This window comes from Lissotriton helveticus, chromosome 12 (genome assembly GCF_964261635.1).
Source record: "Lissotriton helveticus chromosome 12, aLisHel1.1, whole genome shotgun sequence".
Taxonomy (NCBI): Eukaryota; Metazoa; Chordata; class Amphibia; order Caudata; family Salamandridae; genus Lissotriton; species Lissotriton helveticus.
The window spans coordinates 776,063,805-776,089,233 of record NC_136073.1 but is presented as its reverse complement, the minus strand read 5'-3'; the positions used below and the strand labels follow the sequence as shown (position 1 = coordinate 776,089,233).

The window sequence follows — 25,429 nt, the reverse complement described above, 5'->3', positions numbered from 1 at the left end:
AAAGCAGAGATGCTGATGTGGGGTTTCCTCTAGGATTGAACTACATCATTGCTACCACTAATAAATCTGCCTGATGCATTCCCATCCTCCTTGCCTAGTTAGCATTCAATTGATCCCTATTATAGGCGGGTATATTGGGCCTCATAGACTCTGCAATGTCCATGCAGTGATGCAACTTCATCCCCCATGTTGCACAGTCCTCCCCCACTCAATACTGTTGGTGCATGGTGACTTGGTGCAGATTGTGATGCTTGGGAGTAACGTGAGGGTATAACCTGAGATCGTTTTTGTGAAAAGGCAAGCCTGGCTCTGTACTTGTCCTTTAAAAAAAATCTTTTTAAAGATCCTCCCGCTGACCCAGTTTTCTGGAAAAGTGTATGTTTGCTTTCCATGCCCACCTAGTCTGCGTGTTACTTTACCTCTTGAAATCTTAAAAAGTGCTGTCTCTGACTCCTGGGCTGTGGTCTCTCATTAGGAATCCTAGTTAAAGGAATCTTGGCAGTGCTATTTCAGCCTGTCCATTATGTCCTGGCTTATGTCGGAAGCGGACCCTCTCCATTACCAACCAAAAGCCTGATTTTCCATGAATATATTGGGTGCAGAAGAAGTGGGGGAGCTCGTATCCATGACTGTTCCATCTGTAACCATGTGGCAATTACTTCAAGGGGCAAGAATATAGATACGCTTCTCTGCCAATCCTCTCCAACTAGGGTAACAATATATAGAAGTCTGAAGTAAATTTCTTTCTCAAGTGAATCATTCATATGATGTGCACTTATCTACAAGATACTCTGCTGTATCTATTTCCTATACCCTGCAGGCCGCTCCTTTAAGACAGTCTTAATCGACGTTGAAGTATAAATAATATTTCCTGTTTCTGGCAGTATATAAGCAGTACTCTGTTTTTGCATTCTAATTGCTGTCTTCCTTTTTTTGCACAGTATCTACAATAACTAATCCTCTGTATAACTATTTGGTTCTCTTCCTCTCTCAACAGACTGTCTACGACCAGTACTTCATAACCCTGTATAACATTGTGTACACCTCCCTGCCAGTCCTTGCTATGGGTGTCTTTGATCAGGTTAGTGTCTTGGTAGAAACAGGTGGAAGGTCTTTAAGTGGGTTTGTGTCCTGCTAAAAATAGGTGAAAATGTTTTCGATCAGGATGCTGTCCCGGTAAAAACAGGTGGGAACGGACTGCACTTGAAATTCACTTATTTTGGTGGTCACTTGTGAAGTACATGCACCTCCTTCAATGGGTGCACTGTTCAGCTTTCATGTTGCTATCAAGCCTCCAACTGTGCAGTGTTTGTGTTACTAATCTACTACTGTGAGCGGTGTTTAATTTTTGGGAGGATCAGCTTATGATGTGTGCCTATGAGAGTCTAGGTGGATTTATTTACCAAGCAATGGCAAAGCCAATAGGTTTGGGGCTCACCTCCAGCCTTTTAGCTTTATCAGTGCTTGTTTTGCCATGTTTTTTGTGAAACATTTTTGTTTGGAGTGGCTTCCACCACCAGTATTTTGTTTTCTTTTTTTAAAGTCTAATGGCAAATGTATTTTTGTTTTGTCTCGGAGAGCAGATATTTTCTTAGTATCCTCTGGCGCTTTGGAGATCGCTTTTTTTGTGGGGATGTGCGCCTTTTGAAAGGGTAGAATTATGTCACTCAGAGCAAAGTAAGCCAAGGGCTGAAGTCGGATTGGCCCATTGTTCATGCTATACGCTGCAGTGGGCGGATGAAAAATGTAAATGGCACAATACCAGGCTAGCAGGTGAAGAGAACTGGCTTGAAAGCCCTTATAAACAAGTATATTATATTTATATATTATTTTAAGTAAAATCATAAAACCTCGTGGCTAACTCCAGACCTAAAGAAAAAACAAAGTGCCTCTTCTGGGCCGTTGCACAAATCTGCAGGCTTTTCCCATTACTATCCACAGAGAGTCATTCTTATTGGTAAGTTAAGTTGTATGAGAAATTCTAGGACTATGAGTACAGCCATTCCCTTTGAGAGACCTGTCCGTTTTAGCCCTCTGTGGATATACCCTTTAAGGAATTCCACCCTTGGGTATTCTGCTAAAGAGGTACTTTGTCGAGTTCTATTGAAAACTTTACTTAATGTTTTCAGTTATATGGCCAAAATAAGCAATTTAGGAATATACAGAAAATATTCTGCTTATGGACACTCAAACCGCTTTTCCAGAGGTAGGTCATTTGCTCCAGGGAGAATTATTTTGATATAACCTCATCCATAAGGTTTAAACACATTTCTTACTCTTTGATTTTGCAGGATGTTCCAGAGCAACGTAGCCTGGAGTACCCCAAGCTATATGAGCCGGGACAGCTGAACCTCCTTTTCAACAAGCGAGAGTTCTTCATCTGCATCGCCCAAGGCATCTACACCTCTATTTTCATGTTTTTCATCCCCTACGGAGTATTTGCTGAGGCTACGAGGGATGATGGCATACAGTTAGCGGACTACCAGTCCTTTGCTGTTACAGTTGCAACTTCACTTGTCATTGTTGTGAGTGTGCAGGTACGGTACTATGCCTTTTTTCTTGTGACTTGGTTGCTGCATATGCTCTCTTTCACATTTCTTTGTTCTAACAAGAAAATATTTACTTAAGGCTTTCAATGTAGACCTGTCAAACACATTAGACTTCTTTGCTTCATTCTCCTGTTTTTTACTTGCATGCATCATTGTTTACAAACAATTGGCATCTTTGCACAAAGTTTTTGGATGGCTACTTCCCCCTGCAGATTCCTCACCTTTTGAATATTCTAGGTGCCAGTCTTGATCGGGACACTCTTCGATAGCTCTCCCACGCAGGTAAGGGGTGCCTGCTTCATAATTGGGACACAAGCTCCATCTGGCTGGCTTTGCGGCGGCCTCGCGCAAGGTAGAGTGCGGGGTTCCCCAGGGTTCATCTCTTTCCCCTCTTTTGTTCAACCTGTATATCTTTCCCCTTATTTTTATGTTACAGCAACTGGAGGTCACCGTATTCAATTATGCGGATGACCTCCAGTTAATTTTCAATCTATCTCACTCTCCTTCATCTGCTCTGAATGTCCAAACCACAATGACCCTCATCCAAGACTGGATGAACTGCAGCCACCTCAAACTCAATCCGGACAAGACCGAATTGGTCCTGACCGGAGGTGGCTGCAGTCCCTGGTCTCCTTCTTTCTGGCCCTCTTCCCTTGGTGTCCCTCCACTCCCGGTTCCTAAAGTGAAGACCCTGGGTATCTTTCTAAATCCCCAGCTTACAGTTCTCCCGCAAGTAAATTCTGTGGTCTCTTCATCTTTCTTTTCCCTCAGAGTAATTAGGAAAGTTTCCCGTTTTTTTTCCCCTCCAGCTTTAAAAATCATTTTGATGGCCATGGTACTGTCCCGTATAGACTATGGCAACATAGTCTATAACGGGGCCCCTGCATACATGGTTCATCGTCTACAGCTTGTGCAGAATCAGGCGGCCCGTCTGATCCATGGCCTTCCCAGATATCATCGGGTTACCCCTTTACTTAAGACCTTGCACTGGCTCCCTATAAGGGAGCGGGCCCTGTTTAAACTCGGCTGCCTTACCTATCAAGCCAGAGCAGGTACTGCTCCCAAGTTTATTTGTTCACTCATCAAACCATACTGCCCAGGCAGAGAACTCCGCTCGGCCCATCTAGCCCTCCTTACCATCCCTCGCTTTAAAAAGCAGAGGGCGTGCGGAGTGAGATTCGCTGTCCTGGCTCCAACGTTCTGGAACTCCCTCCCGATTGCTCTGCGCACCTCACTTTCCTACCCCCTTTTTCGGAAATCTCTTAAAACTTTTTTGTTCACCCAAGCTTACCCCTAAAACTCCTTTCTGCTGCCCCCACTGATCATCACTAGCGCCATGAAACCGTTGGGTATGCGAGCGCTGTACAAATGTTTTTAAATTCAAATTCAAATTCACAAGCGGCATCACTGTGAAGTCACTGGAGCCATAAAGCTCTCCTGTTGGAGTGCTTATGTCTGTTCCATTGTTTTCAGTCCATCTCGGCAGTTTGGGCTGTTTCTGTTCTCCTCAGGACTTGTCGACTTCATACTCTATTTCTAATATTCTGTTGCTTCAAGTTTAGTTTTCCTTTTTAAAAATGTGTCCACCCAAACAGTCCGGTTTAAACCATGTTGGAATTGTGATACGCAGATGCCCGTACAGACCCCTAAAATAGCCGCCTTTGGTGTTTAGGATCAGATCATGATGTGAAGGCCTGTGAGTCTTGTAGACTGATGTATCTCAGGGCAATTAACGAAAGGGTGGGCAAGATATTTATGACCAGGGCATGACTCAATTGACAAGTGTATTGCAGATCCAAGCTGCGGTTGAGGTCACTGAAGTCTCTTCCATCGTCAAAATCCTCACAGACTTTGTACGATAAAAAGAGGCAGCATGAGTCTGGATGCCATCATATGTTGAAATGTAAGTCACTAAGAACCTCTGCTTTGCTCAACTGCCATCGGAACAGGAACCAACAGAAGAAGCTGTGGAAGACCCAGCACCTGTGGCTCCTTCTGGCCCGGTGCCGATCTCTGAGCTGCAGCAGACTGTGGCACTGATTCCAAGTCTGCCTTCCAGTATGCTCTACTCAGAGTTTCCCACTCCTGAGACGGATTCATTGATGTACCTGAATGCGATGTTCAACATCTTCAGTAGATCGATGATCTCTTCTGGAGCGCCGACTGTCCCATGGGTCCAATAAATTTGACTTACTGTGGTCTGCCACTCAGCTCCCTTTGCGCAATTTTTGCCATTACCTCTGTTTACATGGACTGCGACCCCGACTTCTATGCCATGGTCGATGCCTACTCACTCGACCTCCCACTGTCTTTATCATCGCTCAGGGGGCTTATCACCTCTCTGGCACCACAGTCAATCTCTCTGACAACGTATAAGACGCCGTTGGCACCACAGCCGAAGCCACCCGTATTGGGCCTACTCCCGCGTGCACTCGTTTCCATCGAAGATGCCTTTCTGATGGAACGTGCTCCCTTCAGATGTCGCCCGCGTTGGCATGCGAAATATAAGCACACCTATCAACACCTCTTGCGCAACTTGTCTTTTGCTGGACCATCTTGAAGCTGAATGTGACTCGTGTAAGTCCTTTCAGTCCAAGAAAACTACGGGAAGGGTTCATCAATTGGAAATGTTTTCCAAAAGGGAAGATGGATCCCCATGACATTTTAGGGGGAGGAGCATGACCAGGCGGGGCCAGCTATGGAAGAGGGGGTCTTGTCCACTGATGAAAGCTCCAGCTCCAACATGAAGATTGAAATGGAGAGTTGTAGCCTTCCATCTGATCAGCGCGTGATTAATGTGGTTGGGAGCGACCGCCGCCCATTTGAAATCTTTTTATGACGCCATGTGCGCTATCTTTGGGCGGCCTGACCCTGCCGACACACCTTCGGGACCCGCAGGCTCAGAAGAAGGAAAAAATCCCTTGGGGTCCACGCTGTCTGCTCGAGCCGTGGCGCCCAGGCCTCCTCTGGGATCTGTTCCTGAATCCAGACCGGCGCCGGTCGTACCCACTCAACCTTCCCCGGCGCTTCCCCCATCCAAATTCTAGACGACATGGAGCCGGTTGGGCATCCACCGACGGCGGCTGAGCCGTTTGGCCCCATGTAGTATCCTGTACTTATTCTGAAGGGCTAGGGATGGATGAGGATTGGGATAGGCAGCATGATCCCTTATAAATCCTGCTTTCCAAAGAAGAAATGGACTGGTATGAGGACCTGGGTGATGCCAATGGTTTGGTTCCTCCCCAGAGCATGGTACACTGTCTCCCCCCTAACCTGGCTATAGAGGAGGGGGCTTTATTTACAATGGTGGTAGGTAAGGCTGCCTTCTAATGAGGCCTTAACCGATGTTATACTGGTCACCTGGTCCAAGCCCAGCACAGGGGCTCCTGTGAACAACTATCGCCCGCTGCCATCGCCGTGCACATGGCGACCCAGCTTTCCTCTCCAACCAGCCAACCTCCGAAAGTTTGGTGGGCCAAGCCTCTACTTCACGTGATGCGTTGCCTTCTGCACCCCACTTTGAGAGTTCAAAAAGCTGGACAACTGTAGTAAGAAGATCTTCTCTTCCTCCAGTCTCATATTGCAGTCGGTATACACTGCATGCCTCTTGGGCCATTATTCCCATTCACTGTGGGAAATGGTTGGGCGGATGCTACCACAAGTCCCAGAGGGGGCCCAGGCTGTCCTTTCCCAAGCTGTTGCAGACAGGACAGACTCAGCTAGGTTTGCCATATGCTGTGGTGTAGACACGACAGACTAACTGGGCAGAGTGATTTCCTCGATGGTGGCTGTTAAGCGCCACGCCTAGCTGAGGACGTCTGGCGTTTCAGGAGATGTCCAAACAAACCTCATGGATATGGGGTTTGATGGTACCAGTCTCTTTGGAGACAGGGGGGAAGCAGCTCTAGAGCGTTTCAAGGAGTCGCGGGCCACAGCCCAGTCCTTGGGCATCTCAGTTTCATCCCAACTTGCATCCGCTTTTCCCAACCAGAGGACCACGCAAGTTCAGCAACCTTGCGTGGCCGCGGTTCACCCTGCCCGGTGGGTATGGAGGCCAGAAGCCTGGTCCGGCCACAAACCCCTCCGTCCCCATCTCCAAACCTTCCTAGTCCGACCCTACCAGTTCATGGGCATCCTGTTTTTGGCAGGATACACCATCACCCCGACCACTGGTGGGACATCACCTCAGACAGGTAGGTTTTGCAAATAGTCTGAAGGGGCTACTCCCTCCCCTTTGAGACTACCCCTCCATCCATGGCTCCACTTACGATCGGCTGACTAAGGATCACCTTGTCTTACTTCGCTAGGAAGTCAAAACTCTTGGCCAAGGGAGCTATAGAGAGGATTCCAGGGCCAGAAATAGGCTGGGGTTGCTATTCCTGCTACTTTCTTGTTCCAAAGAAGGAATGATGCCTTTGTCCTATTCTCGACCTCAGAGCCCTCAACTATTTGCTCAAAAAAGAGCAGTTCAAGATGCTCACTGTTGCCCAGATCCCATCTGCCCTGGACCCGGGAGACTGGATGGTAGCCATTGCCCCTCAGGTGTTCAAGGTGATGGTGGTGGTCGCAGCTCACCTGCGGAGATCATGGCCTCCCCTCTTCCCCTATCTCGATGACTGGTTGTTGAAGGCGGGTTTGCCCCAAGCTGTCGTCTCCCTCCTCCAGACTACAGCAAACCTCTAGGATTCGTGGGGGTTTGCTATCATTGTGCCGAAGTCACACCTGAGTCCCTCTCCGATGCCCTCTTTCATAGTAGCTGATCTGGAGATGGTAGAGTTTTGGGCCTATCCTCCCAAGTGGCGAGTCCAGGATATTCAGGCTGTAATACCAATGTTTCAGCCTCTATCCTGGATATCGTGCAACTGACCTTGGGGCTGATGGACCTCGTGGCCTCCTGCAGGTAGAGCATGCAAGGCGGCACATGCGGGCCCTGCAGTGGGACCTCAGATCCAACTGATGCACTTTGACTTGATGTGCCCTGGGTCTCTGCCAATCAGGTTACCAGGGACCGTGTTCTTTCCCAAAAACTGTACCTTGTACTCCCAATTGGCACCTCTCTGGCCACATGTCAGTCCCTTGGAAAAGGTACTATGGGTTCCAAGGGCACTGTTGCCAGGGAAGGCCTCTAATGGCTGCAATACTTATTGTGCCACCGTTAGAGGCCCTGTACCTTTACATACATACATACATACATACATACACACACACACACACACACACACACACACACACACACACACTCACTCACTCACTCACTCACTCACTCACTCACTCACTCACTCACTCACTGTTAGAAGGGACGATCCTAGGGGGGGCCAGGATATGCTCTCCCGACCACTCCGTGACCCACCTCTCCCAAGAATATTGCCAAGTCTTAACGTGAGGTCCTCGCCGGGGAAGACTTTGAGTCTAGGATTGTACACACTGAGCTCACACCACACTTCTGAACGGACACCACACCGTGGATTTCAGTAAGCAAGTTCTTTATCACACAGTAGAGATTTAGGCAAAATGAACACGTATTTACTAGTGATCGAGGGATCGTAAAGTCTCAGTGGTAAGGAGGAGGGAGGCGGGACAGTCTCAATATTAGGTCAGTACGAAGCGTACCCTGCGCACAGCTCTCAATCCTCGAGCCGGGGGATACGGAAGATGGCGATCGTACTGGCTGCTCCACTCACCAGGTCGTGTTGGTAGCGTCGATGGTCCAGCCGGACCAGAGTACTCCTCGTGCCGCGACGAGGTTAGCAGGGCTCGATCCGGAGTGAACGGGGTGTCTGTCAGTTCTTGAGGAGCCGCGACCACGTCAGCAGGGCTCAGGGTGTTCAACGAATGTCCTTTAGTGTTCAAGGATGAGCCGCAACAAGGTCAGCAGGGCTCCGAGGTTCCAGTTCCTTCTTCACGAGGATGAGCCGCGACAGCGTCAGCAGGGCTCGACAAGTTCCAGGTTTCAGTCTTCTCCCCAAGAGTTGAGCCGCGATCAGATCAGCAGGGCTCTCTTGTCCAGGACACAACTGCCCGCTAGTTCTTGGACGGGCCTTGATATAGCGCAGTGGCCCTTTGATGTCCGGACCCTCGCATGCGGGGATCTCATGCCTCGGGGCTGGTCGTTGGAGTGTTCCGTCGGTTGGCTCTTTGATCCTTTAGAAGATGTGTCCGGGAATCCCCAGACGCCCAGCAGGGTTTGGAGCCAGCTCTCGGGGAGGCCAAAGGTGTGATCGAAACCGGCCCACAGAGGAAGGCCAGAGGTGTGAGAGAAACCAGTCTCCCAGGGGAGGCCAGAGGGGCAATCAAAACTCCTTGTCTTATCTCACTCAGGAAGCCCTCTACCCCCCAGCTGGGCATGGCGCGTCTGAAGCCTAAGTTTCGCCTGGGCCGGGGTCAGGCAAGGCCTAGGGAGTCAGGGACCTCGGGAAGGGTAAAGGCGACCGGGGACCCTGTGGGTTGATGCAGGTTCTGGGCACCCGGTACCGGGAAGGGGAATGGCGGAATGCGGGGATGGTCGTCTGGTGGTAGGGTCGTGTAGGGAGCGGGGCGGACAGGGGACGAGACGACCAGGGGTTTCTGGGTGCGGGGCTAGGCTAACGGGGTGCTGAGGAACGGGGGGGAACCACGCCACGAGTCCAGGTTCAACACAGTGCCCTGGCATAGGTCAGCCACCCCTCTAGCTGGGTGCGCTATACCAGTGGTGAGGGTACAGGTGCTTGAGCACTGTACCCGTACAGTGTCTAGACCAATTCTTAGACATTGTAAGTGTAGTAATGCCATTAAGAGTATATGGTGCTGGGAGTTTGTCATTATGAACCCCACAGCGCCATAATGGCTTTACTGAAAACTGGGAGGTTTGGTATCAAACTTCTCAGCATATTAAACTCACACTGATGCCAGTGTGGGATTTAATGAAAAATGCACTCAGAGGGTATTTTAGAGATGCCCCCTGAAAAAGTGACCAGCGTCTGGTGTGTTCCCTGACTGGTACACACCTGCCTGCCACCACGAGACATGTTTCTGGACCCCTGGGGTGGGAGCCTTCGCTCCCTGAGCCCAGTAACGAAGCCTTTCCTGGGCGGAGGTGATCACACCTCCCCCAGGCCAGGAAGAGCCATCTGTGGCAGGGGAGCTTCAAAGGCCTTGCCGCCTTTGTAACTCGACCCCAGCCTCTCCTGCTATCCAGTACAGGCCCCCTTCCTGTCTCCCCTCCTTTTTGGCGGGAAGACAGGCGAAAAAAATTAGCCATCCCAGAAGGTGTGCCCACCTCTGCCAACCCCACCCCTCATGTGTGGGAGGCGAGGTGAAGCCCGCTCTTCAGTGCCCACCATCTTGCAGATGGCAGGCACTCTCCAAACAGGATTAGGGATTGTGCCCACTCCCCTGCGTGGAGTGAGCACACCCAGGGTGTAGCCACCTTAAGGTCAGTAGCCCATTGGCTACTGACCTCGAGACCCCTAAAACGCCCCTAAATACAGTATTTAGGGGGAAGTTCTGAACCAAGACGACGGATTCCCGCAACCTAAGAAGGACGATGAAAGAGGACGCCCAGCAGAGGAGACTGCAGAGAACAACTGACTTGGCCCCAGCCTGTCTGCAGTTTCCAGAGATCCTGCTCCAAAAGTCGCCTTGTCTTGCAGCCAGCGACCTCCAAAACCCCTGGGAGGACTGACTGCCTTCAACAAAGACCGGATCTCCTGATAACAGCAGCTCTTTTCAAAGGAAACAGCCAAGAAAGACTCTGAGCCTGCTGAGGACAAAGAAACCGGACACCTGGTACCACGACTGCACCCGATGCCTATGGCCCAAGTCAGAGTGGCCCACCGGTCCCAGCGAGGTTCCCCAGCACTCCAGAGTCTGAGTCCATCGTGGGTTGACCCCTCCAGGACTCCCCAACGTCACCTGCATCCTCTGCACGGAGAACCCCACCCCCTACCCCCACCCACCGCGAGTGGCCCGGTAAGGTGAAATCCGACCTCAGAAGACACCCCTGCATCCAGCCGCCCAGAGCTCTAGAGAAGAGAACCCGAGGTGCACCTACTTCCCCGAGCCCTCCAACTTACCTGCCCAGCTGTTGGTTCCTCCCGGAAGTCTTCCTGGACCGAGCCTGCAGCCAAAATCGGCATCTCCCATTGAATACAACAGGGCACCCCACACCAAACCAGCACTCTGCACCCAGCCGCCCCTGTGTCGCTGCAGGTGCACTTTGGGTGCTAATTCAAATCCCCCTTTGCCCTCAGCCTAACACGAGCTTTGCTCCCACAAACTTATGGCCTGCTTGTGAGCAGCCACCAACTGGAGGCCCTCTATTCCCCGTTGGATAACATTTGGGCCATAGCACTCTGCACCCGGCCGTCCTAGTGCAGCTGAGGGTGCTTTGAGAGTGCATCCTTGACCCTGGGGGGAACCTGGTTCTAACCACAGAATACCAAATCCCACTACCAAGTACTTAACTGTTAATCTATAACCATATTTTCTCCATAGGAATACATTGACTGTTTTTCCTTGTAAGAGAACTTGAAAAACTGCAAATAACTAAAAACTGCTTTACTTACCTATTCTCAAGGAAATGTCCCAGTGTGATATCTAGGTATATCACGCTGAGTAGAAAAAGTAATCCCTTAAGAAATCTGAAAAGTAATCAAAAGTAATCTAACTGTAATTTCCACTGTATTGAAAAATGTACAAAGCTGTAAAATAGACATTTTCATTCAGCTTGCTTGTATTGTTCAACCTGCCTTGAAAAGTTTCATTTACATTTACCTGTACCAGGCTTGCTTGGTTCTAGAAAATAAATATAACAAAATAATATTTATCTGAAAGAAACAGGCTAGTGTTAGATTCCTTACCTTAGAATATCCCCAGGCGTCAGATTGGATCCGGAAAATTTTGCCTAGCAGTACACCTGCGCGTCGGTAGGCGTCGTCTGCGGCTCCACGTCCGTTGTCGGCGTCGTGATCGCCGGGATGACGTCATCGGAGCACTTACACGCCGCCCTCGCGCGCTGACGTCAGTTCTTCTTTTTTCCGCGCCAGCAAGCGCAGATCCGGGAAGAGCAGTACTCTTAGTCAATTTTTGACTAACTTTTTGATCTAATTTTGATCACATCTCGAGTCGATTGCTCGACTCGCGGTGCCTGTAGGGACGCCCGGGTTTAAGCCCTGTGACGATTGTCACCGCTTGATGTCGGTGACCGACCCCCACCGTCGGTGACTTTACTGTCTCGGGGCCGAACACGATGACAAGTCGTGCCCCGACTGCCGGGCCTTGACCTCGAAAGCTAGGCGGGAGCGGTCCCGTAAGCAACTCGAGCTCCGGCAGTCCGACCCGCGCCGCTTGAGGTCCCGGTCCAGGAGGAGGTCGAGGGACCGGTTGTGGGGCCACAGTCATCGCCGCTCGACGAGTCAAAACTACTCGTCGGGCTACAAGTCCTCAGGTAAGTTGAGGCACTCAATAAAGAAGTCGAAGTGGCGTCATCGCTCTTCTGACTCCCCCCGACGCTCGAGCGACGCGGCCGGGAGTTCAGGCGACATCGCCCATGCGGCTCCGCTGGAGCCGCAAGCGCAGCGTCCAGCTCCATACCCGCCGGTCCCTGGGCTGCACGAGACGCCGGAAGAGATTAGTGCTTTCCTCGTGGGAATGAGGTCGCTCTTCCCTCCATCGATAACCGCCGAGGCGTCTTCGGGCCACGCGGGTTCGTCTGGGAGCCCTAGCGGGCCGGCGGCACTGGCGCCGTCGGTGGCTTCGGGCCCGGCGCCTTCGACGACTCTGGTCCCGACGCCGCAGGGCTCCTCCGGATCCAGGCCTGGATCCGTGACGTCACCTGTTGACCTTATGACTCCGCTGGTGCCGTTACCAAGGGTGTCGCCCCCGACGACGTCCCCAGTTCCCGCCCCCGTCTGGATCCGGCGTCAGACCAGCGCCATCTTCGATGCCGATCGTGAGCCCTTCACCAACGACCCGGCTCCATCATTTTTTCCTGACTATCAGGAGATGGCTGATGAGGAGACCTGGGAGGGGTCTGAGGACCCTCTTGCACTGCAGTGCCAGTTGAGCCAGGACTGGGCAGACGAGCTGTGGGAGGCCAGTGGTCTGGACACATCGCCCTACACTGGATTTATCTCCCCTCCTACCGTGGCTACGGAGGAGGGGGCTGCTTACAGCGTAGTGTTGACTAGGGCAGCCAAGGCCTTGGCTCTTGAGCTCACTGAGGTGCTCAAACCGCAGGCAAGCTCCTCGGAGCCTCTCCTGCCGTTTAACAAAGCCCTTACTGACGTTCTACTGGGCACCTGGTCCAAGCCCTCTACAGGCCTTCCCGTAGATAGGAACGTGCCCCGACGCCACCGCCCGGCTCCGGGCGACCCCAGCTTCCTGTCCGTTCACCCCACCCCGAGAGCCTGGTGATCCAGGCCTCTACATCCCAGACCGCATTCCCGACCGCTCCTCTGGATCGGGAATCCAAAAGGTACGATCAGTTTGGGAAGAATCTGTTCTCCTCCCTGAGTTTGGTGTTGTGGTCTGTCAACACCGCCTGCCTTTTGGGCTGTTACACCTACTCTCTGTGGGATACGGTTGCGGAAGTGCTGCTGCAGTGCCCGGTGGAGGTCCAGGCAAAGTTTACCAAAGCTCTAGCGGAGGGACGGGATGCAGCACGCTACTCAATACGGTGTGGACTTGATGCCATGGACTCGCTGGGTAGGGCGATTGCAACGACAGTGGCGGTTCGCCGCCACACCTGGCTGAGGTCCGCCAACTTTTCGAGGGATGTCCAGACCACCCTTAAGGACATGCCCTTTGATGGCCGTCGCCTCTTTGGCGACAAGGCGGACAGTGCGCTGGAGCGTTTCAAGGACTCCAGGGCTACGGCCAAGTCCTTGGGCCTCCGCCAACGCCAGCAAACGTCCGCCTTTCGCCCCTTTCGTAGCCTGGGAAGGAGCACCCCCACATGTCCAGCTACCCACAGGCCGCAGAACCAACCTCAACGCGGTCCCGGACGTGGTAACCGTCATGGTGGTGCCGGGGGACAACGGAAGGTCAGTCCACATCAGCCCCTGCAGCATCTGCCTTTAAATCCTCCTAGTCCGAGCTATCAGGCCCACTCGACGCCAGTGGGGGGGCAGGGTTCGCCATCACCTCCTCCACTGGCGTTCCATCACATCAGGTGCTGCAAATCGTCCGAAGGGGCTACTCCTCCCCTTCGAGGTGACCCCTCCAGCCATGCCACCGCAGTAAAACTGCATGTCTGGGCATCACTTGCATCTTCTGCAGGAGGAAGTTACGGCCCTCTTGGCCAAGGGGGCCATCGAGCGCGTTCCTGGGCCAGAAGTAGGACGTGGTTGCTACTCCCACTACTTTCTGGTACTCAAGAAGGGCAAAGGAGGCCTACGCTCTATCTTGGACCTCCGAAGCGTCAACGGCTTCCTCCGGAAGGAGAAGTTCAAGATGCTGACTTTAGCTCAGGTCCTAGCTAACCTAGACCCAGAAGACTGGATGGTAGCTTATGGACTTGCAGGACGTGTATTTCCACATCCCCGTCCTGCCGGCCCACCGGCGTTACCTGCGGTTCAGTTTACCGTGCTCCCCTTCGACCTGACCAGCGCCCCACGGGTGTTCACGAAAGTGATGGCGGTGATCGCAGCTCATCTGCGCAGATCAGGGGTCTCAGTCTTCCCCTATCTCGACGACTGGTTGTTGAAGGCGGGCTCGCCCCAGACAGTCGTCAGCCACCTCCAGACTACGGCCGACCTCCTGCACCTGCTGGGGTTCTCCGTCAATGTGCCGAAGTCACACCTGTGCCCCTCTCAGAAGCTCCTCTTCATCGGAGCAGTTCGGGACTCTGCGTAGTTTCGTGTTTAACCTACCGAACAGCGGGTTCGGGATATTCAGGCTCTGATTCCGATCTTTCAGCCTTTATCCCGAGTCTCAGTCAGGTTGACGCTGCGGCTTCTGGGGCTGATGGCCTCCTGCATCCTTCTGGTGCATCACGCCAGGTGGCGGATGGGGGCTCTGCAGTGGGACCTGAAGTTTCAGTGGGCCCAGCATCGGGGCAACCTGTCCGACCACGTCCGGATCTCGGAGGGCACTGTGAGACAATTTAATTGGTGGCTCATGGACCACGATTGTGTCAGTGGCAGATCCCTCTCCCTACCCCAACCGGAGCACGTAGTTGTGACGGATGCTTCCCTCCAGGGCTGGGGGAGCCACATGGGAGAGGCGGAGATCAGAGGCCTCTGGTCTCTGGCGGAGTCCTGGCTCCACATCAACCTTCTGGAGCTGCGGCAATCCGGCTTGCACTGAAAGCATTCCTTCCCTCTGTCCGGGGAAGTAGAGTGCTGGTGTTCACGGACAACACCACTGCCATGTGGTACTGCAACAAACAGGGAGGGTGGGGTTTGGACCCTTTGTCAGGAGGCTCTGCACCTCTGTCAATGGCTGGAACACCAGGGCATCACCCTGGTGGTTCAACACCTGGCTGGTTCCCTGAACGCCAGGGCGGACGAACTCAGCCGCCGGTGCACGATGGATCACGAATGGCGTCTGAACTCTGACGTGGTGCAAGGCCTCTTTCAGCAGTGGGGAGAGCATTGGTTAGATCTATTCGCCACAGAAGAGAACGCGCAATGCCATCAGTTCTGCGCGTTGGAATTTCCAAGGCGGCTCTCACTCGGAGACGCTTTTCGTCGCGAGCGGAGCTGCGGTCTGTTGTACGCCTTTCCGACCTATACCACTTCTGCCCAGAGTGCTGAAGAAGATCCGGCGCGACCGGGCCCAAGTCATCCTTGTGGCTCCGGACTGGGCACGAAGATACTGGTATCCCGAGCTACTCAGCATGTCAGTCAATCCCCCGATTCATCTGCCTCTTCAGGAGCACCTTTTGTCGCAGCAGCAGAGGACGGTCCTCCACCTGAACCTGTCCAGTCTCCACCTCCATGCATGGAGATTGAGCGGCGATTTGACTTGCTTCCTGAAGTCTGTGATGTAATTCTGGCAGCCAGGCGTCCCTCCACAAAATCGCTATACGCCTGCAGGTGGAACAAATTTGTGGCATGGTGCACAGCAAAGGCTGTGGATCTACTCTCTGCCCCCCCTCAGAGGTTCTCCTCTTTCTTCTTTCTCTTGCCCAGCAGGGCTCTGCTCTGAGCACTATCAAAGGCTACCTCTCTTCCATTTCAGCCTTCTTGAGGCTTCCTGATCAGCCTTCTCTTTTCAAGTCCCCTGTTGTATGTAGGTTCTTGAAAGGCATCACACATGTTTCCTCCTGTTCCTTTCGTGATGCCTCAGTGGGACTTGAACCTTGTTCTAACCTATTGGATGTGCGCTCCTTTCGAGCCACTTCACAATTGCCATCTTCATCTTCTGACTATTAAGACTGTATTCCTGGTTGCCATCACCTCTGCCAGGAGAGTGAGTGAGCTCCAGACTCAAACGTCTAAACCTCCTTTCCTCTCTGTCCATCCGGACAAAGTTGTCTTGAGAACTCGTCCTTCTTTCCTGCCAAGGTGGTTACGGCCTTTCATATCGGGCAGTCCATCACCTTACCCACCTTCTTTCCGCCTCCGCATCTCTCGAAAGAGGAAGAGAGGCTCCACCGTCTGGACCCAAAACGTGCGCTCTCCTTTTATCTAGACCTCACACGCCAGTTCCGGGTGGACGATCAGCTCTTTGTTGGTTACGTGGGCGCTAAGAAGGGACGGGTGGTGCACAAGCGGACCATCTCTCGGTGGGTCGTGTTGTGCATCAAGGTCTGTTACTCCTTGGCGAAAAAGGAGCCTCCTGTTGGGCTGAGGACCCATTCCACTCGGGCCACGGAGGCTACTACTGCCCTGGGTCGGGGAGTTCCCTTGCAGGACATCTGTCAGGCAGCTACGTGGGCTTCGCTGCACACGTTTGCGAGACACTACTGCCTGGACAGCCAAGTCCGGAGAGATGGCTTTTTCGGCCGTTCCATTCTCCAGGACTTTCTGGTGTGATCTTGGTTCGCAGACCCACCACCTAGGTTGTATTGCTGGGGTATCTATTGTAAGGTAAGGAATCTAACACTAACATGTTTCTTTCATATGCACAAGTTACTTATATTCAGTAGCGATATATCTGTAAGAAACAGTAGTTAGTGTTAGATTCCTTACCGCCCCACCCATCCTCCCGTTCTCCGAACCGATATCTAGGATTACGTTATCTCCCTTTGAGGGCCTTATTTCAAGGCACCAGTGTCGGTCTCTGGCATTGCTCTGCGTTCCTGGCGCGTAAAGCTATGTACAAAAACTGACGTCCGTGCGCGAGGGCGGGCTTCTAAGTGCTCCGACGACATCATACCGGCGATCACGATGCCGACGACGGACGCGGAGCCGCAGACGACGCCTACCGACGCGCTGGGCTACTGCTACGCAAAACTTTCCAGATCCAGTCTGACGCCTGGGGATATTCTAAGGTAAGGAATCTAGCACTAACTACTGGTTCTTACAGATATATCGTTACCAAAGGTAAGTAACTTGTGTGTTTATGCAAACAAAATTGGTCTGAGTTCAGACTTTGAGTGTGTGGCATCATTTGCTGCCTGATTGTGTACAACAAATGCTTAACACTACCTCTGATAAAGCCTTACTGCTCGCCCACACTACCACAAATAGAGAGTAAGGTGCTAACTACCTTTACCTCTACCTTTGGGGTTCCACTGGACTCTGTGCACACTATACCTCATTTTGGTATAGTATATACAGAGCCAGCTTCATACAACATGGTCAAAGCTGCTCTTCCACATAACAGAAGCAGTAAGCGTGTTGCCTCGGTGTGGCAGTACTTGAGAGCTTTCCTTGAAGGCAGAGCCATATGACCAAGAGCTCTTAACTGATTGTAAAGACCAAGTCTGATGTGGTGTTCTGTATTTATCCTTGATGGGGTTGTATGGGTTGCTATGTGAGGATGTAAGCATTCAGAAAATAGGTGGTTGTCAGGGTTGAATGTAGATTGCTGTGAGAGTGGCAGTTGAAGCTAGCTACTTGGTGGATGAGGTCTCTACAACTGATTCTACAATAAACCTGCGTTAATCACCAATACTGAGGGAACTCTCTAATTTCAAGGAAGGAGTATCACCACAACCTCAGTTTCAAGGATGGAGACATTTGAAGATCAACTCAAGAGCCAGCAGAAGCTTAACCTATTCTTCATGGCGTGGTAGAGGCTTATAGATCTCACCCAGGGGCTCTAGAAGCTGAGTGAGCTCTATCTGAGTTTAAAACTGCTCTCCTGAGGAAAATAAATTGAAAACTCCTTTATTGTCAAATGTAGTTGTAAGCATTCACTTTAGGGAAGCATGTGTGTGTGTTTTTAATTTTTTATTTTATTTAAGAAGGCTGCCTCTGTAATGACTGTTGTGACCAAAGACTTCTCCATAACCCAAAAGAGAACAATGTTGAGATTATATAATTGACATTTTCTCCACCTCATTGTTGACCCCTCCTGTTTCCTGTGGATAGATTGGATTGGACACCGGGTACTGGACGGCCATTAATCATTTCTTCATCTGGGGCAGCCTGGCTGTATACTTTGCCATCCTGTTTGCCATGCACAGCGATGGGCTCTTCCAAATATTTCCCAACCAGTTCCGCTTTGTGGGTGAGCATCTCAGATATACCCTCTGCCTTCATCTTCCTTTGCCTTTTGCCTTGCCTTTCCACTGTATCCCTTCCTTCTTTCTCTTCCCGTTTCCTTTCTCCCTTCTCGCCATTTTGCACCAAATGTTTATCCCCATACCATCATTTGAATCTCTTAATACCTCACCTTAACATTTATTATGTACAAACCATCTAATTTCCCTGCATTTGTACTTTTTCATCCTAAGTTCTTGCTGGGGCCCCTTTTTAGGTTTCGACCTGGCGATCTGCGCAAGCAGTTCGCGCAGGTGAAATCTTTTGTTTACCATATAGACTATTGGAACGTCCCCCACCTCCCGTTGGCTAGCTCCATAAAGGAGGCTAGCCATTGGGAGCCGGATCTGTCCGTCAAGGCCGGACCAGATTCGGGGGCGTTCCCGCGATTTTTTCCCTCTCCGCCTCTGCGATGTCGTCATCGCGGCGGTGGGCGGAGCTTCGTTTTTTTTCCTTCTGTGTTTGTTTTGGTCATTCCATGCGAGGAAGCCCAGGTGAGTGCTTGTTTTTTAGTGGTGGAGCACGTGAATTCAGTGTACGTTAGTTAAAAATACATGATGAAGACACAGGCCACGATCTGGCTGTTCATCAAGTGCATGGGCGCTAAAACTAATTTTTGCCCCTTTATTTGTAGTGAGGACTACGCAGTGGTTTGTCTGATGTGAAATTGCTCGGCTGATCCCCTTTGTTGCAGCATGCATAACTTTTCATTCTTTCAGTTCGACTTTACAGTCCGTTTTAATAATGTCCTTAAAACTGCGGGTGTTCAGTACCCAAACGGCCTAAATAGACTCGTATGGGCTAAGCATCTCGTGCCCCTCGTGAGACACTTTTAAAACTGCTCATAAGATTTGCAACAGGGAGTTTTTTCATGGTTTGGCATTTTTCGTAATGCATTACAGTTGAATTTATATAGCGCTTCATATCCTAACCGCACTGCAAAGCGCTGAAGAGCATCATAGAGAGTGCATGGGGAGTGGAGAGTGCATGGGGAGTGGAGAGTGCATGGGGAGTGGAGAGTGCATGGGGAGTGGAGAGTGCGTGGGGAGTGGAGAGTGCGTGGGGAGTGGAGAGTGCGTGGGGAGTGGAGAGTGCGTGGGGAGTGGAGAGTGCGTGGGGAGTGGAGAGTGCGTGGAGAGTGCATAGGGAGTGGAGAGTGCATAGGGAGTGGAGAGTGCATAGGGAGTGGAGAGTGCATAGGGAGTGGAGAGTGCATAGGGAGTGGAGAGTGCATAGGGAGTGGAGAGTGCATAGAGAGTGCAGAGTGCATAGAGAGTGCAGAGTGCATAGAGAGTGCCCAGGGAGTGGAGAGTGCCCAGGGAGTGGAGAGTGCCCAGGGAGTGGAGAGTGCACAGGGAGTGGAGAGTGCATAGGGAGTGCAGAGTGGGGAGTGCATAGGGAGTGCAGAGTGGAGAGTGCATAGGGAGTGGAGAGTGCATAGGGAGTGGAGAGTGCATAGGGAGTGGAGAGTGCATAGAGAGTGCAGAGTGGAGAGTGCCCAGGGAGTGGAGAGTGCCCAGGGAGTGGAGAGTGCCCAGGGAGTGGAGAGTGCCCAGGGAGTGGAGAGTGCCCAGGGAGTGGAGAGTGCCCAGGGAGTGGAGAGTGCCCAGGGAGTGGAGAGTGCCCAGGGAGTGCAGAGTGGAGAGTGCATAGGGAGTGGAGAGTGGAGAGTGCATAGGGAGTGCAGAGTGGAGAGTGCATAGGGAGTGGAGAGTGGAGAGTGCATAGGGAGTGGAGAGTGGAGAGTGCATAGGGAGTGGAGAGTGCATAGGGAGTGGAGAGTGCATAGGGAGTGGAAAGTGCATAGGGAGTGGAGAGTGCATAGAGAGTGGAGAGTGCATAGGGAGTGGAGAGTGCATAGGGAGTGGAGAGTGCATAGGGAGTGGAGAGTGCATAGGGAGTGGAGAGTGCATAGGGAGTGGAGAGTGCATAGGGAGTGGAGAGTGCATAGGGAATGGAGAGTGCATAGAGAGTGGAGAGTGGAGAGTGCATAGGGAGTGGAGAGTGCATAGGGAGTGGAGAGTGCATAGGGAGTGGAGAGTGCATAGGGAGTGGAGAGTGCATAGGGAGTGGAGAGTGCATAGGGAGTGGAGAGTGCAGAGTGCATAGGGACTGCAGAGTGCATAGGGACTGCAGAGTGCATAGGGACTGCAGAGTGCATAGGGACTGCAGAGTAGGGAGTGGAGAGTGCATAGGGAGTGGAGAGTGCATAGGGAGTGGAGAGTGCATAGGGAGTGGAAAGTGCATAGGGAGTGGAGAGTGCAGAGTGCATAGGGAGTGCAGAGTGCATAGGGAGTGGAGAGTGCATAGGGAGTGGAGAGTGCATAGGGAGTGGAGAGTGCATAGGGAGTGGAGAGTGCATACAGAGTGGAGAGTGCATACAGAGTGGAGAGTGCATAGGGAGTGGAGAGTGCATAGGGAGTGGAGAGTGCATAGGGAGTGGAGAGTGCATAGGGAGTGGAGAGTGCATAGGGAGTGGAGAGTGCATAGGGAGTGGAGAGTGGAGAGTGCATAGAGAGTGGAGAGTGCATAGGGAGTGCATAGGGAGTGCAGAGTGCATAGGGAGTGCATAGGGAGTGCAGAGTGCATAGGGAGTGGAGAGTGCATAGGGAGTGCATAGGGAGTGCAGAGTGCATAGGGAGTGCATAGGGAGTGCAGAGTGCATAGGGAGTGCAGAGTGCATAGGGAGTGCAGAGTGCATAGGGAGTGGAGAGTGCATAGGGAGTGGAGAGTGCATAGGGAATGGAGAGTGCATAGGGAGTGGAGAGTGCATAGGGAGTGGAGAGTGCATAGGGAGTGGAGAGTGCATAGGGAGTGGAGAGTGCATAGGGAGTGGAGAGTGCATAGGGAGTGGAGAGTGCATAGAGTGTGGAGAGTGCATAGAGAGTGCAGAGTGGAGAGTACATAGGGAGTGGAGAGTGCATAGGGAGTGGAGAGTGGAGAGTGCATAGAGAGTGGAGAGTGCATAGGGAGTGGAGAGTGCATAGGGAGTGGAGAGTGCATAGGGAGTGCATAGGGAGTGCAGAGTGCATAGGGAGTGCAGAGTGCATAGGGAGTGCAGAGTGCATAGGGAGTGCAGAGTGCATAGGGAGTGCAGAGTGCATAGGGAGTGCAGAGTGCATAGGGAGTGCAGAGTGCATAGGGAGTGCAGAGTGCATAGGGAGTGGAGAGTGCATAGGGAGTGGAGAGTGCATAGGGAGTGGAGAGTGCATAGGGAGTGGAGAGTGCATAGGGAGTGGAGAGTGCATAGGGAGTGGAGAGTGCATAGAGTGTGGAGAGTGCATAGAGAGTGCAGAGTGGAGAGTACATAGGGAGTGGAGAGTGCATAGGGAGTGGAGAGTGCATAGGGAGTGGAGAGTGCATAGGGAGTGGAGAGTGCATAGGGAGTGGAGAGTGCATAGGGAGTGGAGAGTGCATAGGGAGTGGAGAGTGCATAGGGAGTGGAGAGTGGAGAGTGCATAGGGAGTGCATAGGGAGTGGAGAGTGCATAGGGAGTGGAGAGTGCATAGGGAGTGGAGAGTGCATAGGGAGTGGAGTGCATAGGGAGTGGAGAGTGCATAGGGAGTGGAGAGTGCATAGGGAGTGCATAGGGAGTGGAGAGTGCATAGGGAGTGGAGAGTGGAGAGTGCATAGGGAGTGGAGAGTGGAGAGTGCATAGGGAGTGCAGAGTGCATAGGGAGTGCAGAGTGGAGAGTGCAGAGTGCATAGGGAGTGGAGAGTGGAGAGTGCAGAGTGCATAGGGAGTGGAGAGTGGAGAGTGCAGAGTGCATAGGGAGTGGAGAGTGCAGAGTGCATAGGGAGTGGAGAGTGCAGAGTGCATAGGGAGTGGAGAGTGCAGAGTGCATAGGGAGTGGAGAGTGCAGAGTGCATAGGGAGTGGAGAGTGCATAGGGAGTGGAGAGTGGAGAGTGCATAGGGACTGGAGAGTGCATAGGGACTGGAGAGTGGAGAGTGCATAGGGAGTGGAGAGTGCATAGGGAGTGGAGAGTGGAGAGTGCATAGGGAGTGGAGAGTGGAGAGTGCATAGGGAGTGGAGAGTGGAGAGTGCATAGGGAGTGGAGAGTGCATAGGGAGTGGAGAGTGCATAGGGAGTAGGGAGTGGAGAGTGCATAGGGAGTGGAGAGTGGAGAGTGCATAGGGAGTGGAGAGTGCATAGGGAGTGGAGAGTGCATAGGGAGTGGAGAGTGCATAGGGAGTGGAGAGTGCATAGGGAGTGGAGAGTGCATAGAGAGTGGAGAGTGCATAGTGCATAGGGAGTGGAGAGTGCATAGGGAGTGGAGAGTGCATAGGGAGTGGAGAGTGCATAGGGAGTGGAGAGTGCATAGGGAGTGGAGAGTGCATAGGGAGTGGAGAGTGCATAGGGAGTGCAGAGTGGATAGGGAGTGCAGAGTGGAGAGTGCATAGGGAGTGGAGAGTGCATAGGGAGTGGAGAGTGCATAGGGAGTGGAGAGTGGATAGGGAGTGCAGAGTGGATAGGGAGTGGAGAGTGCATAGGGAGTGGAGAGTGCATAGGGAGTGCAGAGTGGAGAGTGCATAGGGAGTGCAGAGTGCATAGGGAGTGCAGAGTGCATAGGGACTGCAGAGTGCATAGGGACTGCAGAGTGCATAGGGACTGCAGAGTAGGGAGTGGAGAGTGCATAGGGAGTGGAGAGTGCATAGGGAGTGGAGAGTGCATAGGGAGTGGAGAGTGCATAGGGAGTGCAGAGTGGAGAGTGCATAGGGAGTGCAGAGTGGAGAGTGCATAGGGAGTGCAGAGTGGATAGCGAGTGGAGAGTGCATCCCCTCTACTTCTCTTCTATGGACACTTGTACTTCTTCTACTTCTCCACCAGCACAGTGTGTTTTTCCACTCGCCCGTGGCACTGGAGACTGAAGCACATCCTTCTTAGGGTGACAACCGTCTAGCTGGTCATTATGGACACTCTTTCCAGTTCTGTACTTTTATGTGATCACACTATGCATTATGGGGGGTGTAGTGTTGTTTTGATTCCATTAGAACACAGCTGAAAACAATGATTTGTAGATAAAAACTCTAGTCCCACTAAATCTTGGAAGTGCTTATTCACACACACACATGCATGCACGCACATATGCAAACACACTCTCTCTCCCTCAACAGGTGCACTACCTCCTCACAAGCACGGACAGCAAGCGTCGCCGTAATGTGCCACCCCAGCACGGTTTAACCCCCTCAGCTGTCAATTGGCCGTCTGTCACGTGACATCTGCAGACCAGACTCTGAATTTCTTCAGTTGTTTTCAAAACCAACACATAAATAAAAATGTTGTCATTTACAATGCCAATAGCTCTAACTTTGGCAAAGGCGAAACCGTTGCATTGTAAATGCTTGTTTAAAGCTGAGTCCGTTTTTTATTACATCTTGATGCTACCAACCATCTTCACGGATTCCTCTTTCCTGCTTGGCCCTTTATTTACCTCATTGCTATGTTTTTCTTCTTTGTGTGTATCCCCTTGGTCCTTTTTATCCTTTTTAATATGTTTCACCTCTCACCAATACAAATTCTCTCTTCATTGCCTGTCTCAGTTTATCATAAGCTTTTGTGTCTCCCTTGGTTTCTTTTCCTTTTATTGACCATCACATCTACAGGAGGAAGGTAGGAGGGGCAGGAGTTAGTGGCCCACAGCTACTTCTGTAGACCTGTTCTTTCAGTGCTTTCCCTCTTTTTCTAGTTTATCTTTGGCACCTTTTCCTTCACAGTACAATATACACTACCTCTATTGTAGATTACTTGCACCCTCTCCTGTACATCCAGTCGCCTTGAGTACACTCTCCACTGCCTCATCTCTCGCTTTATGAAGTTTGTCTCTTATTGTTTACTGTGTATTTTGACATTTCTCGCTCCTGTCATTTTTAAACCTCTTTGTGCACCCAACAGACATTTACATGACTCATTTCATCTCCTCGACCTTTCCACCTTTTCCAGTTATTTGCCATTTTTTTTTTCAACTTACTCTTTACATTACTCCATGGCCTTTCTCTCACCGTTTCATTTCTCTTTCTTGTGTTTCTCTTTCATCTGTCCCTCTAGCCCTAGTTCTCCCACTCACTTTTTCTGTTCTGCAATATATTGTCTCCTATCAAAAAGCAGTTCTGGTGACCTTCATGTACCCATCAGAACTTTCTTCTTCATTAACTTTGCCTGGCATTCCCTCTGCCCATCTTCTCACCCACCATACCATGTATGTTCTGCTCCTCACATATCCTAAATGCCCTTTTCTTTTCTTCTAGCATTAGTTATTTAATTTTCCCATGTCTCTCTCTCTCTCTCAGGTCCCCTTTTGTACTTCTCTGGAACGATTTTGCCCTCACTCATGTAGCTCGTCGTTAGGATTATGCACGCTTACTCATCCACCATGTTCTTCTTTTCTTGACAGGTAATGCACAGAACACCTTAGCACAACCCAGCGTCTGGTTCACCATTTTTCTCACAACTGTTGTCTGCATTATGCCTGTGGTGGCCTTCCGGTTCCTGAAGCTCGACCTAAATCCTGAACTCTCCGATACGGTAAGGGCTATCGATGCGCTAAACTGAATAACATTTGAAAGACTCAAAGTTAAATCTTATGGTAAAGAGTGCTTCACAGATTACTATTGGGACTTGTGGTACAACTGACCCTGAGAATTACTTGAACAGTAAACCTGTTTAACCATCGTAATCCGGAAGTTTACCCTCATCCTTTAACTGCGGCCTTTGTCCTAATTGAGTGTAATAGAATGTCTCCCTACCATTGTAATGAGAGCTCTACAAACCCCTTATACCATAACAAAACATAGTGAATGCCTGGAAACAACCACAGAACCAGTTATATAAGTTTTGGAATAGCAAGGTTGCACTATTTTAAGTTTTTCTGAGTTGAACAGTTTGGCTTTCAAAATCCTAATCAATCCACAAAATGTTGCACATACTCCAACAGAAAATGTTAAACCTAAGCCTAGGTTTTTTTTATTAGTAAAGCTCATATCAATTAAGTAAACCAGGCCAACTTGTACTTTATCGATCAGAGTAGGCTTCGGGTACTTGCTGGCGATTGACCCAAGATTAATTCAATTTCTCGGAGAGCTGAAAAGCTCGCACCCTACAATGCTGAGGACTCCGTCAACATCCTTCTCTAAACAATAAAAGTAATCTAGGCTTTTGGCAAATAGGTCAGAAGCTTAGTTTGTTATGGTCCGTAGGCAACTTCCATGTTTCAGACAACCTTTTCAAAGGTTGCTGTATAAAAAATAA

At 51.2% G+C, this 25,429-nt stretch overlaps 1 protein-coding gene across 1 annotated transcript in view; it reads left to right on the top strand.

Moving 5' to 3' along the window:
* ATP8B2 (ATPase phospholipid transporting 8B2) overlaps positions 1-25,429 on the top strand; it is a 446,999-nt gene that overhangs the window by 414,091 nt on the left and 7,479 nt on the right. Inside the window, exons 24-27 of the mRNA XM_078669640.1 lie at positions 998-1,081; positions 2,292-2,537; positions 18,011-18,149; positions 24,576-24,706. Of these exons, the coding sequence (XP_078525766.1) occupies positions 998-1,081; positions 2,292-2,537; positions 18,011-18,149; positions 24,576-24,706 (600 nt within the window). The remainder of the gene's footprint in view (positions 1-997; positions 1,082-2,291; positions 2,538-18,010; positions 18,150-24,575; positions 24,707-25,429) is intronic.